The 18801-nt window shown below is 40.3% G+C and overlaps 1 protein-coding gene across 1 annotated transcript in view; it reads left to right on the plus strand.

Annotated features, from left to right (window-relative positions):
• Positions 1 to 18505, plus strand: part of ipo9 (importin 9) — a 35060-nt gene extending 16555 nt beyond the window's left edge. Inside the window, exons 14-25 of the mRNA XM_061939414.2 lie at positions 5879 to 6018; positions 6089 to 6251; positions 6327 to 6553; positions 6689 to 6837; positions 7215 to 7343; positions 7451 to 7726; positions 8463 to 8629; positions 8717 to 8850; positions 11386 to 11505; positions 11578 to 11688; positions 13450 to 13526; positions 17575 to 18505. Coding sequence (XP_061795398.1) covers positions 5879 to 6018; positions 6089 to 6251; positions 6327 to 6553; positions 6689 to 6837; positions 7215 to 7343; positions 7451 to 7726; positions 8463 to 8629; positions 8717 to 8850; positions 11386 to 11505; positions 11578 to 11688; positions 13450 to 13526; positions 17575 to 17685 — 1804 coding nt within the window. The 3' untranslated portion in view covers positions 17686 to 18505. The remainder of the gene's footprint in view (positions 1 to 5878; positions 6019 to 6088; positions 6252 to 6326; positions 6554 to 6688; positions 6838 to 7214; positions 7344 to 7450; positions 7727 to 8462; positions 8630 to 8716; positions 8851 to 11385; positions 11506 to 11577; positions 11689 to 13449; positions 13527 to 17574) is intronic.
• The last annotated feature ends 296 nt before the right edge of the window (positions 18506 to 18801 follow it).

Consider the following 18801-nt stretch of genomic DNA (forward strand, 5'->3'; position numbering starts at 1 on the left):
CAAAGTGCATTATTTTTTTTTAACATGCCTCAAAACAGCAGCTTGGAATTTGGGACATGATCTCCCTGAGAGAGCTTGAGGAGGTTGAGGTGGGGGGGAGGGGGGTGTATATTGTAGCGTCCCGAAAGAGTTAGTGCTGCAAGGGGTTCTGGTTAATTGTTCTGTTGTCATTATGTTGTGTTACGGTGCGGATGTTCACCCGAAATGTGTTTGTCATTCTTGTTTGGTGTGGGTTCACAGTGTGGGGCATATTTGTAACAGTATTAAATTGGTTTATACGGCCACCCTCAGTGTGACCTGTATGGCAAACGCATTTCGGGAGAACATCCGCACCGTAACACAACATAAACACAACAGAACAAATACCCAGAACTCCTTGCAACACTAACTCTTCCGGGACGCTACAATATACACCCCCAGCCCCCGCCCACCTCAAGCTCCTCATGCTCTCTCAGGGAGAGCATGTCCCAAATTCCAAGCTGCTGTTTTAAAGCATGTTAAAACAAATAATGCACTTTGTGACTTCAATAATAAATATGGCAGCGCCATGTTGGCATTTTTTTCCATAACTTGAGTTTATTTATTTTGGAAAACCGTGTTACATTGTTTAATGCATCCAGCGGGGCATCACAACAAAATTAAGCATTATAATGTGTTAATTCCACGACTGTATATATCGGTATCGGTTGATATCGGAATCGGTAATTAAGAGTTGGACACTATCAGATATCGGCAAAAAAGCCATTATCGGACATCTCTCGTAATGACGTCACCGATCAACCCTCCTCTTCCGTGTTTACTTCTGGCCTCAACAAAGCTGACAAGCCAACAGTTGTTGTTATATTGTCCTCTAGACTCTTATTAATCAACTTATAAGTTTTCTGTTTGCTGCTTACTTTCTCCTGCGGCACAGTTCCATCTACACTTCTTAAAGTTTACTATGCACCTATTTCTTGAGTTGTTTCAAGGTAGTTTCTTGGCTAGCTTAGCTGTAGCATGCCTTCTGGCTTTCTCTCTGTGTGTAGCATGTTAAGCCTTGTTCTCTAGTGATAATTATAATTAGATACTGAGAAATGTAATTTACTTCCCGCAATAAAAGTGATTATCATCTTAGGGAGCGGCTCTACACTGCTTACGGAGATACATAATTAGCTGCTAGCTAGTCAGCCGGGGGACTAAAAAATAAATAAAATGTCAGCCAGAAGGGATCTGCGTTTGTGATTGGCTTTGAAAGGCATTAACACGCAATGGCGATCATTTTTACATGAGAATCTTCCCTTGTTGCCAGCTATTTAGACGATAATGGCCGTGTGTTGCTAGTAAGTCTATACCAGGGGTTCAGAACATTTTTGACCCCCCCTCTGTTGTGAAAAAGTTGGGCCTGGAGCCCACTCAAATATTAACACTGAATTAGTAATCTTACTCTTGGTTTTATTGGTATTAAATAATTAGGGCCCGCATGGCCCATTGTATAAGGACTCCCAAAGGGAGCCCTTATGCAATGGGACATAAGGACCTATTGAATTTGTAAGGTTTTATTCTTTATTCTTTATTCTTCCGCCGCCACATTAAACTGTAATTTGACCCACTTAACATGCTTCAAAACTCACCATATTTGACCCACACATCAGGACCTGCGAAAATTGCCTTTTTTTTTAAAAAACCGAACCACAAAACTCAAAATTGCGCTCTAGCGCCCCCTAGAAAGAAAAAAAACTAGACTGCCTGTAACTCCCACTAGGAAGGTCGGAGAGACATGAAACAAAAACCTCTATGTAGGTCTGACTTAGACCTACATTTCATAATGGTACATTGTCGGGCTAAAATCAACAGGAAGTTGGCAATTCCCCCTTCAAGACAAAAAAGTACTAAAAACAGTAACTTTTGCCTCTTTGAGCTGTAATTTGACCCCCTTAACACGCTTCAAAACTCACCAAACTGAACGCACACATCAGGACTGTCAAAAATTGCGATCTTATAAAAAAACCTAACCCCAAATCTCAAAATTGCGCTCTAGCGCAATTTTTGAATAAAACGCAGAAAAAATTGCACCTCGGAAGAAAAAAATGACAAAACTGCCTGTAACTCCCACTGGGAAGGTTGGAGAGACATGAAACAAAAACCTCTATGTAGGTCTAACTTAGACCTACATTTTATAAATTGACAACCCCCAGCAAAAATCAACAGGAAGTTTGCTATTCCCCCTTTCAAAACAAAATTTTTGTAAAAACCGGTCACCTTTCTTCAAACATTATCTCCTCTGAGCGCGTTTGTTGTTTCGGCTTCAAACTAACACAGGAGAGAGATTGAACCCTTCTGATTAAAAGTTGGCGAAAGAGTTTTGATACCTGCTCCGGTTTTGATTTTATGACCCTTCAAAGAACCTCTGCGCTGATGCTGCTGTTTTTTCAAGATGGCTGCTTAAAAGCAGGCAGCACCAGCGTGCCCACACAATGCAGACAAGGTAGGTACACTAGACAAAAGTATTGGGACAATTCGGACTAAAAGTAGACAAAAGTATTGGGACACTTATGACTACCACTGGACAAAAGTATTGGGACACTTATGACCAAAACTGGACAAAAGTATTGGGACATTTACACTGCACAAAAGTATTGGGACACTTAGGAATAATAATAACTGGGATTTATATAGCGCTTTTCTAAGTACCCAAAGTCGCTTTACATGTAGAATACCACTGGACAAAAGTATTGGGACACTTAGGACGAAAACTGGACAAAAGTATTGGGACACTTACACTGGACAAAAGTATTGGGACACTTAGGACTACAACTTGACAAAAGTATTGGGACACTTAGGACTAATACTGGACAAAAGTTTTGGGATACTTAGGACTATAACTGGACAAAAGTATTGGGACACTTGGAACGTAAACTGGACAAAAATATTGGGACACTTGGGACGAAAACTGGACAAAAGTATTGGGACACGTGAGACTAAAACTTGACAAAAGTATTGGGACACTTAGGACGAAAACTGGACAAAAGTATTGGGACACTTAGGACTACAAATGGATAAAGGTATTGGGACACTTACACTGGACAAAAGTATTGGGACACTTACACTGGACAAAAGTATTGGGACCTTAGGACTACAACTTGACAAAAGTATTGGGACACCTACACTGGACAAAAGTATTGGGACACTTAAGACTACAACTTGACAAAAGTATTGGGACACTTGGAACGTAAACTGGACAAAAATATTGGGACACTTGGGACTAACACTTGACAAAAGTATTGGGACACTTATGACGAAAACTGGACAAAAGTTTTGGGACACTTAGTACTAAAACTGCACAAAAGTTTTGGGACACTTCGGACTAACACTAGACAAAAGTATTGGGACACTTGGGACTAAAATTGGACAAAAGTATTGGGACACTTAGGACTACCACTGGACAAAAGTATTGGGACACCTACACTGGACACAAGTATTGGGAAACTTAGGACTAAAACTTGACAAAAGTATTGGGCCACTTGGGACTAAAACTTGACAAAAGTATTGGTAGTCTGGACAAAAGTATTGGGACACTTAGGACTACAACTTGACAAAAGTATTGGGACACCTAGGACTAAAATTGGACAAAAGTTTTGGGACACTTAGGACTACAACTGGACAAAAGTATTGGGACACTTCGGGCAGAACTTGACAAAAGTATAGGGCCACTTGTGACTAAAACTTGACAAAAGTTTTGGGACACTTAGTACTAAAACTGCACAAAAGTTTTGGGACACTTCGGACTAACACTAGACAAAAGTATTGGGACACTTGGGACTAAAATTGGACAAAAGTATTGGGACACTTAGGACTACCACTGGACAAAAGTATTGGGACACCTACACTGGACACAAGTATTGGGAAACTTAGGACTAAAACTTGACAAAAGTATTGGGCCACTTGGGACTAAAACTTGACAAAAGTATTGGTAGTCTGGACAAAAGTATTGGGACACTTAGGACTACAACTTGACAAAAGAATTGGGACACTTAGGACTAAAATTGGACAAAAGTTTTGGGACACTTAGGACTACAACTGGACAAAAGTATTGGGACACTTCGGGCAGAACTTGACAAAAGTATAGGGCCACTTGTGACTAAAACTTGACAAAAGTTTTGGGACACTTAGGACTACCACTGGACAAAAGTATTGGGACGCTTAGGACGAAAACTGGACAAAAGTATTGGGACACGTGAGACTAAAACTTGACAAAAGTATTGGGACACTTAGGACGAAAACTGGACAAAAGTATTGGGACACTTAGGACTACAAATGGATAAAGGTATTGGGACACTTACACTGGACAAAAGTATTGGGACACTTACACTGGACAAAAGTATTGGGACCTTAGGACTACAACTTGACAAAAGTATTGGGACACCTACACTGGACAAAAGTATTGGGACACTTAAGACTACAACTTGACAAAAGTATTGGGACACTTCGGACTACCACTAGACATAAGTATTGGGACACTCATGACTACCACTGGACAAAAATATTGGGACTTTTAGGACGACAACTGGACAAAAGTATTGGGACACTTGGGACTACAACTTGACAAAAGTATTGGGACACTTAGGACTACCACTGAACAAAAGTATTGGGACACTTACATTGGACAAAATTATTGGGACACTTAGGATTACAACTGGAAAAAAGTATTGGGACACTTAGGACCAGAACTTGACAAAAGTATTGGGACACTTAGGACTAAAACTTGACAAAAGTATTGGGACACTTAGGACTACAACTTGACATAAGTATTGGGACACTTCGAACTACCACTGGACCAAAGTATTGGGACACTTACGACTAAAACAGGACAAAAGTATTGGGACACTTACGACGAAAACTGGACAAAAGTATTGGGACACTTGGGACTAAATCTGGACAAAAGTATTGGGACTTTTAGGACGAAAACTAGACAAAAGTATTGGGACACTTGAGACTAAAACTTGACAAAAGTATTGGGACACTTAGGCCTAAAACTTGACAAACGTATTGGGACACTTAGGACTACCATTGGACAAAAGTATTGGGACACTTAGGACTAAAACTAGACAAAAGTATTAGGACACTTAGGACGCAAACTGGACAAAGGTATTGGGACACGTGAGACTAAAACTTGACAAAAGTATTGGGACACTTAGGACTTGCACCTGCCAAATATGCGGGCCCGACCAACGCTGCTTGCAGCTTTAATTATAGCTACCGGTAATCTTTTTACAGTTTACAACTTTTTCAAATGACATAAAACCATGTGTTAATCACAAAGATTATTTATTTAACACTTAAATCTTATACTTAAATCAGGCTGATTAGAAAAATAAGTACTAACCAATTATGCTGTACAAGAGCTCATAAATAACTGATGGGGGAAAAAAACCATACAATTATGTTGTGCTGAAATAAATTAATGAATATGTGTCTTAATTAAACTGTCAATAAAATAAAGTGCACATGAAAATACAGCTTCACCGCTTTAGTCATAATTCTTGTGCTTAAGAAAATGTGCTATGACTTTAGCTCCAGACTTCTTCTGTTTGTTTGATATTGTCTCATTACATAAATGCTGGAAAATGTTATTACAACGGAGTACCTTTACGGCCCATACAGACCAAAGCCGAAGAACAGATATTTTTTGGCGGCCCTCTAAGGGGTGCTCACAGCCCAACAATGTTTAAGAAACACTTATTTACACTAATATACAATCTGTACACTGACTACTCTGAAGTATATCCGGGTTTACTTTCTATAGTACTGTGTTTCTTCAGAGGATATAGTCAAATGCTTGCTGAAATGTATTACATTTTTTTCAGATACTGTACTTTAGGCCCGAATGTCTTTGTTTTAGGTGGAAGATCCACGAGGCCTGCATGCTAGCCCTCGGCTCTGTCAAAAACATCATCACTGAGAACGTGAAGAACGGTCGCATCCAGTTTGACATGCACGGCTTCCTGGCCGGCGTAGTCTTGGCTGATCTCAACTTGGCAGGTGAGTCTGAAACTGACCCACAAAGCTCTCTTAACGTGTTCTTTACCGTCTCTGGGTTTGTCCTAATCAGCGGTGTCTCCGTTCCTCCTTGGTCGGGCACTGTGGGCGGCCAGTCGCTTCACCGCAGCCATGTCCCCCGAGCTGATCCAGCAGTTCCTGCAGGCCACCGTGAGCGGCCTCCATGACAGCCAGCCACCATCCGTGCGTGTGTCTGCTGTCCGGGCCATCTGGGGGTGAGGACGCTGTGCAGCCTTTCTACTAATAGAACCAGTGAAGGGTAGATTTATCATTCATACTCCTGTCTCCAGGTACTGTGACCAGCTGAAGTTGTCAGAGAACACGCTTATCCTGCAGCCTTTCCTGCCCAGCATCCTGGACGGGCTGGTTCAGCTCGCGGCTCAGTTTGCTTCCGAGGTGCTGGCGCTCGTCATGGAGACGCTGTGCATCGTGTGCACCTTCGACCCGGCATTTACCACTAGTGCTGAGAATAAGATCTGCCCCCTCACCATTGCGGTTTTCCTCAAGTACAGCAACGGTACAACTCCCCGGTTTAAAACGGCCTAATGTCATTTTAGTTTGCCACAGCTGATTGTGAAGGCTTTTTGACTGCTTGCTGGTATGAGCTAAAGTTTGGCTACGCCTGCGAATCAAACATTTGCTATCTTTTCAGACCCTGTGGTGGCGTCCCTGGCCCAGGGCATCTTTAAGGAACTGTCCCAGATTGAAGGCTGCCAGGGCCCCATGCAGATACGCCTTATCCCCACGCTGGTCAGCATCATGCAGGCTCCTGCTGACAAGATCCCAACTGGACTCTGTGCTGTAAGTCAGCAGGAAAAATGTGGCAGTAAAATACATCTGTGGTGGTTTTGTTGCGACTGGTTGATGCCCACTAGTGAAAGCCTTCCTTGTCTAAAAGTTGTGACTACACAACATATTTTTGTCAATACGAAAGTTAGTTTGACCAGTTATTTGCATACATGATCATTTCAGGAGCAAAACTCCAGTACAAAACGCAATAAAATCTAATCACCCACCCACCATGGACGTGGGTGGACCCCGACTTAAACAAGTTGAAAAACTTATTCAGGTGTTACCATTTAGTGGTAAATTGTACGGAATATGTACTGTACTGTGCAATCTACTAATAAAAGTTTCAATCAATCAATCGCTCTTTATTCTTGTCGTTTCGCCCGCAGACCGCCATCGACACCTTGACTACGGTTGTACGCAACACCAAGCCGCCTCTGTCAGACATGCTGGTGTGCCAGGCGTTCCCTGTGGTTGCACAGTGCACCTTACGCACAGATGACAACGCTGTCATGCAGGTAACCAGTTGCTTCCTTCAGCTAGCTGAAATTCATGAAGAAAACCCACCCAAGCAAAGGGAATACATGCAAACTACATTCACTCGTATTTTGTTTTCCTCTTGTAGAATGGCGGCGAGTGTTTACGGGCGTACGTCTCCGTCGCCCTGGAGCAGATTGCCCAGTGGCGGGATGACCAGGGCAACAGCGGCCTCTGGTACGTCATGCAGGTGGTCAACCTCCTGCTGGACCCCAGGACCTCGGAGTTCACCGCCATCTTCGTGGGCAGGCTGGTGTCCACTCTCATCTCCCGGGCCGGCACACAGCTCGGAGAGCAGCTAGACCAGATCCTGCGGGGCATCCTGAGCAAAATGCAGCAAGCCGAGACGCTGAGTGTCATGCAGGTATGCAGAATCACGGGTTAGTGTTAGTGACATACGGCGCCATACTGAAATATCGATACCACCAATACCAGATATCTATGCTGTAATATTGATCCTCAAATCAAAATATCAATACTTTTGATATTTTAGTTATTTAAGATGATGTAAATCATTAACAGGAAAAAGTTACTGAACTTGTGAACTGTTGGATGCTTTTATTGAGTGTTATTTACATGTTCAGTATCTTCACATTAACATGTTCATGTAACGGAACTGAATTAGTTTGTATGCTGATGGTACAGTCATTCTTAATGCATTTATTTAAATGCTTTTATTATTTAACTCATTTATTTTTGCATGCTTTGAAACACCATTTTTGTGCACTCTGTATGAATTTGTCCTGTTTTTTTATGTTGTATTAGCTTGACTATGTTGTTATTCTTGCCACTACCTTAATATACTTCAGAATTTGAAATAAGTAATTAATTCTGCCTTGTTTTATTTATGCTATGAGACATGTTATTATTTGAAATACACAACTTTTTAAATTTTAGCAGACATATTAGGTATGTTTGCACACAGTATCGGGATCGGTATTCTGATACAGCCTGATATTTCGGATTGGGGAGGAAATCAGTGGTATTGCACATCACTAGTTAGTATGGTTTGACTTCAGGCTGAATCAGGAAAGTTCAAGATAGATCTTTGATCTTAAAGCCAAGTTTCAACTCATTGGTCTTTCACTCCTTCTCTGCAGTCTTTGATTATGGTGTTTGCCCACCTGGTTCACTCCCAGCTGGATCCACTTTTGGACTTCCTTTGCAGCCTACCTGGCCCGACAGGCAAACCTGCATTGGAGTTTGTAATGACTGAGTGGATGAGCAGGCAACACCTCTTCTACGGACAATACGAGGGTAAAGTCAGGTCAGGACAGATTTTACACCACTGATTTAAACCATGAATATATATATATATTACATGGTTACATCATGTTGCTGGTTTTCCCTTTAGCACCGTGGCTTTATGTAAATTGCTGCAGTACAGCCTCAATACGGACGACAAACGTCTCCAGGACATAATGGTGAAGGGGGAAGAGATCTTCAGCTCGGGGGAGGGCATCCGCACGCGCTCCAAGTCTGCCAAAAGTAAGGCACTAATCACACACTGATGTCCTACTATGGCTGGGTATATAATCTACAAAAGCAAACGGTTGCCTGGGCCTCGAATCTGTGATCTATGGCTGCCGACAACCTCCTACTAGTGTTTTTTTATTATCAACTTAATGACTCCCATTCAAAATATTCTGAGTAATTAGGTTAGATTTTATGAAAATTGTTGGTTTCATGACTCAGCTGTTGGTGTGAATGTCATAGGTGTGACACTGGCTGTACTGTTGTTGACAATGGACTCATTAGCGGTTGAACAATTTACTCCTTTTCGCATTACAACATTGGTCAGACCCTCCAGGATTTTATGATGTTGCGATTGCACAAATTAAACCAATACTTGCAAATTATATGCAGCCTCACAACTTTTTTCAATCCCCACATTATCCTTTTGGCCAGTCGTCATTTTCACCAGTCAAATTTGTCCCTAAGCAGCGCTCAAACGAGCATGCCAATTGTCTGAATCAAATGCATCCCAACTTTGCCCACCCATGTCCTCACTTCCTTGTTTACATTGAAAGAGATGTCAAATCAAAATCAAATCAACTTTATGTCGGATTGTGAGAATCTCTCATCGTCTCTCATTTACCATCGTTTTACCTCTATGTCACACTCGAGTTTCCCAATATCCTCAAAGAAAATAGACGTGCAATGTGTTATATAATAAACAAAATCGACGAGCACTAAACACCTGCAAAACATCAAAGAGAATGTCTGCAATCGAATGGCTCCAAGCCGTACAGTCGTGTACATTATTTTACAAACATCAACATGGACACTTTTTATTAGTTGACACCTTTCAAAACACCCACGGTCACCTTACATGCAATAATCATAATCACAATTAAGAATTTACAATAAAATAAGACATTAATATAGATATAAAACAGTCAAAAAATTCAAAACTAGGAAAATATATATAGTGAAGATAAATATGCATTTTTGAAAAAGTATGTCAGTCTGGGTCCAGTAAAAAAAAAAGGCAAAGGACAGACTAAAAAATAACATTTAAAACAGAGGTAAAATACAAATTTAAAAAGCTAATACAAATTATCTTAAAAACAATTTGTTATATAAAAAGCAGTGAAAAAGTTGAAAACAGTTAAAGTTAAACAGTTTAAAGTCTCATGCTGGGTTAAAAGCCAGTGAATAAAAATGGGTTTTAAGAAAGGTCTTAAAAGTAACCAAAGAAGGGGCCTGTCTCACATGGAGAGGGAGATCATTCCAGAGTTTGGTACCCGCAACAGAAAAGGCTCTGACCCCTCTAAGCTTGCGCTTTGATTTGGGTACCTCCAGGAGCAGCTGATCAGCTGACCTGAGGGACCGGATGGGGGCATAGAGGTGGAGCAGCTAGATACTAGGGCTGCGAATCTTTGGGTGTCCCACGATTCGATTCAATATCGATTCTTGGGGATCACGATTCGATTCAAAATCGATTTTTTTCTATTCAACGCGATTCTCGATTCGAAAACGATATTTTCCCGATTTCAAAACGATTCTCTATTCATTCAATACATAGGATTTCAGCAGGATCTACCCCAGTCTGCTGACATGCAAGCAGAGTAGTAGATTTTTGTAAAAAGCTTTTATAATGGTAAAGGACAATGTTTTGTCAACAGATTGCAATAATGTAAATTTGTTTTAACTATTAAATGAACCAAAAATATGACTTATTTTATCTTTGTGAAAATATTGGACACAGTGTGTTGTCAAGCTTATGAGATGCGATGCAAGTGTAAGCCACTGTGACACTATTGTTCTTTTTTTTTATTTTTACAAATGTCTAATGATAATGTCAATGAGGGATTTTTTATCACTGCTATGTTGAAATTGTAACTAATATTGATACTGTTGTTGATAATATTAATTTTTGTTTCACTACTTTTGATTTGTTCTGTGTCGTGTTTGTGTCTCCTCTCAATTGCTCTGTTTATTGCTGGGTCGGGTTTGGTTTTGGAATTGGATTGCATTGTTATGGTATTGCTGTGTATTGTTTTGTTGGATTGATTAATTAAAACAAAATGGAAAAAAATAATGGAAAAATAAATAAATAAAATTGAAAAAAAACGATTTTTTAAAAATGAGAATCGATTCTGAATAGCACAACGTGAGAATCGCGATTCGAATTCGAATCGATTTTTTGCCACACCCCTACTAGATACAGATATATACATGCTACAATAGATAGAAATACAAAGTTAGGACATCAATTATATATTTGTCAGTGCGGCGTTTCGGTTTATCAACAAAAAATTCTGTATTTATTCATTATACAATGTCTGTCAGTTGTGCTCCTGTTGTACCTTTTTACTGATGTATTCTTCATTATTTAAGTTAATTATATTACTACGTCTATCATATATCCTTCCCTTATTTATACCTGCTCAATATTTTGTCATTGTCAAACTACACAGTATACAGTACATACTGTGTAGTTGCCTTTGGAGGAAAATATTTAGATACCCCTGGTATATTGTTTCTTTTCAAGCATCTTGCATCATGTCTCCTCTGCAGATCCTGAGCGCTGGACCAACATTCCCTTGCTGGTGAAAATCTTTAAGCTGATCATCAACGAGCTGTCTACTGTTGTGGAGGCAAACGCCAGCCGAGCGAACCCAGCCGACTGGAGCCAAGGTTTAATATCTTGAGACTTGACGTGCCTCAATGGTGGCATTTTATACACCCTTTTTGTCTGTTTTTTTGCAGATTCCAGCAGCATGTGGGAGGAGGATGACGACGATGGCGAAGAGGATGATGACGAGGAGGAAGGGCTAGCAGGGCAGCTGTTGTCTGATCTCATTGCATCCAACAAATATGGTACACACTCCTAATCCATAGAGGAGAGGTTGGCAACCTTTACTATCAAGAGCCATTTTCAGGGTTTCTGCCGGTCACTAATGGATTTTGCGAAAATTAGGCCTTACATGGCATTAAAGTAGTATTAAATAACTTTTTAACCTTTATAAAATAATTTAGTAACTTTTGGGATGATACAATAACTTACAACTAGTTGAAAGACACCTCTATAATGGCCTGTGGGGGTCTGTATCGCTTTTACTGGAACTTAGCAACTTTGAGGAGGGTGGCAGAAACCCTGCCACACAAAAAACTACAAATGTACTGACTTGCTTTCTGACATACGTCACTCCTCCTTTCCCCATTATTTAAAAAGACGGCAGTCGATGCGAAAACAAGAACGCCTACGTGCAATTACTGCTATCATTGCAGAATCTCCAAAACAACCAAAGAAACGAAAAGTTTTGTCTGAGGAGACAAAGAAAGACGATAAAAGGACAATCAAGGATTAACATTGTCCCGGCTTTCACTCGCTGTCGTGAGCTCAAAAATGAGGAGGGATTTTCTGTTTCTGCTAAACTCGTAACTTTCAATGCTAAAATCAAAATGCTAATGCTAATGTTAGCTATCGGAAATGTGCATGGTAGCAATAAATAGCCACTAGCTTGATAGTTTGCAGTTCCATACTACTTCCTTTGGAAAAAACTCTCCCGCCGGTCTTTCTCTGCTTCGGACATGCATCCGCCCCGGTACATTCTTGGTAGTAGAGTCATATTTGTAGCGCAATCCAAGATCATTTCTTGATGGTGTCTGCTATTCAACATCCTCATAGCCATTAGAGACGTGATATTTGTAATCTGTGCCAATATTAAAGCGGACATAATGTCAGTTTGACACTATATGCTCTATTCCTCATGGGAAATGTGGTCTTCTTCTAACAAAACACTACCGCTTTGGTCCACTGGCGCCGCCAAAATCAACCAAAAATTTAAATTATTAAGTGGGGCTTTAAATATGATGTCATACAATTTTAGACCTGAGCCGATAAACTTGATAACTTGATCAATAAATTGCAATGTCCGTGTGTGTTTCTTTTCTTCGTCTCTGGCTTTCGAACTGGACACAAGAGGTCTTACTTTATGCATCGCTCTCAGCACCTGAGCGCGTTTATTTGACCGTAGAATTAAATAAACAGAGTGAAGCCTCTTTTCAGTCATCCGCAATCTTTGTTTCGGTATAAGCAGGCGGGACAGTTATAACTCAGAAAGTTAGGGCGTGAGCAAAAATTTTTACAATTACTTTCCAACTATTCAAGATTATCATTGTCACATGCCTACAATGTTGTCTATAGAGGCAATTGTATGATTTTGACTATATATTCTAATGATCTGCAATAGCACATGGGCATTACATTTGTTCTACGTTGCTTTAAAAAGGCATTACCGGTACAACAAATTAATTTAGATTTGCTGATACCTGCAGAAACCCTGATTTTGCCCCCCCTCCCCCCTCACAAAACACAACACAGCTAATAAAATTGTATACTTTTAATCTTTTCTTTTTTAAATGCATTTTTGAATGTAGTACTGTATTCAATGTTTGCTTACTGTAGGCATCAATTCAATGCAATGCACTCAACCAATCACCTTTCAGAACTAAGCCTGTACACAGATGTTTTTCTCTAGCTCTGCTGCTCAAGTTGACCACCCATAAACCAGAACTTACAGCCATTGTTCAACAAAGGATCCTAAACTTCCACCATTGTTTTTTTTTTTTTACTAGATGAAGACTATTACGATGATGATGACGATGATGATCCCGATGCCTTAAATGACCCCTTGGATCAAATTGACCTGCAGGTACGCAGCTGCACATTAAAATTGAAAACAGGGATTGGAAGGTGGAAGTGCTATGAAACGGTTTTGTTAGTCAATATTTGAGTACGTAGAATGTGATCAAACAAACTGTGTGCATATAATTTAGGTGAAACTAGTTTATAGTCTAATCAGCTTCGAAGAATTAGAACGTAAAGCAGAGTTTAGTTTAGGACCATTTAAAAAATCACGTAGTCCTTTAGTTGAAAGTATTACTGCATATGTATATATGTGTGCATACATACATATACCGGTATATGTATATACATGTACAGTCATGGCCAAAAATATTGGCACCCCTGCATTTCTGTCAGATAATGCACCACTTCTCCCAGAAAATTGTTGAAATTACAAATGCTTCTTTTGTTTGCATTAGAACAACACAAAAAAAAAAAAAAAGCCAAATGTGATATTATTTTACACAGAACTCCAAAAATGGCACCCTCAACTCAATATGGGGTAGCACACCCTTTGGAAGAAATAACTGAAATCACTTGCTTCCTGTAACCATCAATGAGTTTTTTACACCTTGCTACTGGAATTTTAGACCATTCTTGATTTGCAAACTGCTTCAGGTCTCTCAGATTTGAAGTGTGCCTTCTCCCAATTCCTGTTTATTTTAATGTATCTATAGTATTGTTTTGTTTCTGCCATATTACTTTGTTTATAATGCTTGTGTTGCTTTCATATGCACATTCAACTTTCTACTTGAGGTACATATACCGTATTTTTCGGAGTATAAGTCGCACCGGAGTATAAGTCGCACCGGCCGAAAATGCATAATAAAGAAGGAAAAAACATATATAAGTCGCACTGGAGTATAAGTCGCATTTTTTGGGGAAATTTATTTGATAAAACCCAACACCAAGAATAGACATTTGAAAGGCAATTTAAAATAAATAAAGAATAGTGAACAACAGGCTGAATAAGTGTACGTTATATGAGGCATAAATAACCAACTGAGAACGTGCCTGGTATGTTAACGTAACATATTATGGTAAGAGTCATTCAAATAACTATAACATATAGAACATGCTATACGTTTACCAAACAATCTGTCACTCCTAATCGCTAAATCCCATGAAATCTTATACGTCTAGTCTCTTACGTGAATGAGCTAAATAATATTATTTTATATTTTACGCTAATGTGTTAATAATTTCACACATAAGTCGCTCCTGAGTATAAGTCGCACCCCCAAACTATGAAAAAAACTGCGACTTATAGTCCGAAAAATACGGTATTAATTTCTGGATGTGTTGTCTGTGTTTTGATTTTTTTAAATAAAACTTGGTTAAAGGATTTCAGTATAAGTAGTCTTTGAAAATTTTGAGCACATTTAAAATTACCGCGATAATAATAGACGTGATCATTTTGGTCACAATAACCGTGATAAGAAATGTTCATACCGTGACATCCCTAGTATGTATGTATATATATGTATGTGTATTTGTGGGTGTGTATATATATATAGATATATATGTATGTATATATACATACATATGTTGTCATGTGACTTTTCAGCACCAAACTAAATCATGTGATCTACAGGTGAAACTCCAAAAATTATAATACTCTGCTTAAGTTCATTCAAGTCAGCAATTCAACTTCAAATGTGAAACTAATATGTGAACAAACTGTTCAGATGCATGAACTATCTTGAGTTGCACGTTATATTAGTTTCACGCATACTTGCCAACCCTCCCGAATTTTCCGGGAGACTCACGAATTTCAGTGCCTCTCCCGAAAATCTCCCGGGACAACCATTCTCCCGAATTTCTCCTGATTTCCAGTCGGACCTGAGTGAGGACAGCCTGTCGTCACGTCCACTTTTCCTCCATATAAACGGCCCAGTCAGGTTATAACATCTACGGCTTTTGGAGCTCAGTGCGCAACTGCACACACAACAAGAAGGAGAAGGAGTGTCTCCGTTATCCATAGGTTTATCTATAACCCATAAAGTAGGCAGGCACGGAGCTATTTCTCAGAGTGTTTATTCCAGCCGGCACGTTAATACACTGACACACAACATCAGGATTCCCATCATGCATTGCTTCAAAACTACGGCAAGTGGTAATGTCCAAACAAAGATAGTGACAGAATAGAACGAGGATAGACAATTCAACCCTAAACTCGCTCCTTTCCTGCAAATTAAATTTCACCTATGCTCCTTCAAAGGCTGTGCTACTGGCTGCAAAGCATTGCATTTTCAAATACAACAATGAGTGGAGGAGTGTTATGTGTTGTGTATATGTGTAAATAAATGAACACTGAAATGCAAGTATTTCTTATATATATATATATGTATATATATGTCTTAATAAGGTTATCCAAAAAATAGTGCTCGATACCGTAGTAGAGCGCAATATATGTATGTGTGGGAAAAAAAATCACAAGACTACTTCATCTCTACAGGCCTGTTTCATGAGGGGTTCCCTCAATCATCAGGAAATCTCCTGATGATTGAGGGAACCCCTCATGAAACAGGCCTGTAGAGATGAAGTAGTCTTGTGATTTTTTTTCCCCACACATACATATATATGTATATATATATATATATATATATACTGTGTACCGTATTTTCCGCACTATAAGGCGCACCTAAAAACCACAAATTTTCTCAAAAGCTGACAGTGCGCCTTATAATCCGGTGCGCCTTATATATGGGTTAATATTAATATTAATTTTCATAAAGTTTCGGTCTCGCAACTACGGTAAACAGCCGCCATCTTTTTTCCCCGTAGAAGAAGAAGAAGCGCGCGGTGCATGCTGGGATATGTGACGTTTCATTTCCATTTGTGTGTTTATGTAAAGACCCCAAAATGGCTCCTATTAAGTGTGTTGTCTGTCTAATTATAAATAATGCAGACGAGGCGTGTTAACTGAGTTCTCAACGTTTACTCACAGCGTGCTCATAACCACATTCTAACTGCCAGCATACAACAACGCTTCTCAGGGCTACCGCGCATGCTCGTCACTATCGTTGCATGCTGGGTAGTGTAGTTGTTATATTTGCTAGCTCATAACATCACATTAAGAGACACGCTTACGCGCTTAATTCAATACTTGCCGTCATTCCGGGTGGATTGACAAAAGACCTCCAGCCGCTAGATATTGGTGTCAACAGGGCATTCGAAGCTAGACTGCTAACTGCGTGGGAACAGTGGATGACAGAAGGCGAACACACGTGACGTTCACCAAGACAGGGAGACAGCGCCAGACGACATACGCCACTATCTGCCAGTGGATCGTAAATGCCTGGGCTGATTCAGTCTCATCTGTGGTCCGAGCTTTCAGGAAGGCAGGAATTGTCACTGAACTAATAAACGGCAACGACACTGACTCCATTAATGACGACTTCGACGAGACATGTTGGATGCCGTATTCGCTCAACTGTTTAATTCGGACACTGAAGAGGAAGAATTCGAGGGATTTGTGAATGAGCTATAACTTCATAAAGTGAGCTTTACATTTTTATTTAGTGTGTTGTGTTGTGTGACATTAACGTTTGAGCAACGTTGAGTTATTGATATATTGTTATTGCTCTGCACTATTTCACGTGTTACTATATTGTGATTGCACGTTTGATTTACGTAACACGAGTAAATCAGCTGTTTATTCATTTTGGGAGTGAACGGAGTTGTCAGAACGCTGGTTTGTTATCTATTAATAAAGTTTGACTGACCTATCTGACTGTTTTGTTGACATAGGTGCGCCTTATATATGAACAAAGTTTTGAAATATTACATTCATTGAAGGTGCGCCTTATAATCCGATGCGCCTTATAGTGCGGAAAATACGGTATATATAAGAAAAACTTGCATTTCAGTGAATTCTAGCTATAAATATACTCTTAACCCCGCCCACCCCGACCCCGCCCACCTCAAACCCCCCCCCCAAATCTCCCGAATTCGGAGGTCTCAAGGTTGGCAAGTATGGTTTCACGTTGTAAATCTAATTGCTTGAATAAACAAACCTTTGCACCATATTAAACATTTCTGATTTTCACCTGTATTGTTTGGTCTACTCTCAGGCGTACCTGACAGACTTCCTGACTCAGTTCGCCCAGCAGCCGTGCTACAGCATGTTCTCAGGCCACCTCAACAACAACGAGAGACAAACGCTGCAGTCCATCGGCCTCTAGCCCCCCTCTCTTGTACTGCTGCTGCTACGACGACGTCGCCGTCGCCTCATCAGGATCAATTTAGCGCAAAGGAAGGAGAAACCTGAGCAGAGGAAGGGGGTGGCGCGCACTTTCCCATAATGCCCTGCTTCTCCATGCTCGTAAAAGGAGATGATGGACTCGTCTGAAGAGGCCACAGCTTGTGGTCCTGTCTTTTTAAACCAATCTCGGACTGAACAGGACGATCAAACGGAGGCCTAGGCTTCACGGTGGGCCAGGTGATCCGTGACATATGGACTGTTTTGCCATGTCTTCTTTAAAAACATGAGTTATTGTGTTTGTGTGTGAACGCCATTGTTGGAAGTCACTTCCAACTGACACGGAGGAACAAAACTTCCTCTTTGGAGACGGTGGCCTTAAGCTCCACAAACTTTCTTATCAACATGCAACAAAATGCTCTTAGAGTCCACTTGTGTACGTTTTCAGGAGGGGCGGGGGGGGAATTGTCACTGTCGCCATAGTGATTTCTTGACCTTGTCTGTTTCCCATACCAGCTGAGAAGTGGGAATTACAACATTTCTAAATAAAAGTCAACAGGAAAGATTGCAGTTATCACTAATAACTGGTAGGAGTAATCACATTGATTGCAAGACCATTCTACCATTGTCATTGTGCTCATGTGGAACCAAGCGTTTGTCAAGTCCCCACTATTACCTGGGTGGGTTGTTGACCTCCATGCATATGGTGCGTTTACTGACACATAGTTGGAACTGTTGCTCAATGTAAGAACGTGTTTGTTTGTTTTTTTTAGTCACTATAAAAGTTTTTTAATGTGTGTATAGAGCTGTGTATTAAATCTCCGGAAGCCATGACTTTTCGGCTCGGCTTCAAAGCAGCAACACAGCAACAGTATACCACCACTGCCAACCAAGTTGCATGTCAGCTGCTGCTCAATGGAAAATACAAAACCAAACAGCCAAGACCAAAGGTAGACCGACTTCAGTACTCCCAAACCACCGGACTGACTGAGCCGTTCTCCCCTGAAGAGCTCAATACCAGCATCAATGCCTATAAGACCGGTAAAGCCATCGGCTTGGACAACATTTTCACTGAAGAGATCAAACACTTTGGACCTCT

This window comes from Nerophis lumbriciformis, linkage group LG03 (genome assembly GCF_033978685.3).
Source record: "Nerophis lumbriciformis linkage group LG03, RoL_Nlum_v2.1, whole genome shotgun sequence".
Lineage (NCBI taxonomy): Eukaryota > Metazoa > Chordata > Actinopteri > Syngnathiformes > Syngnathidae > Nerophis > Nerophis lumbriciformis.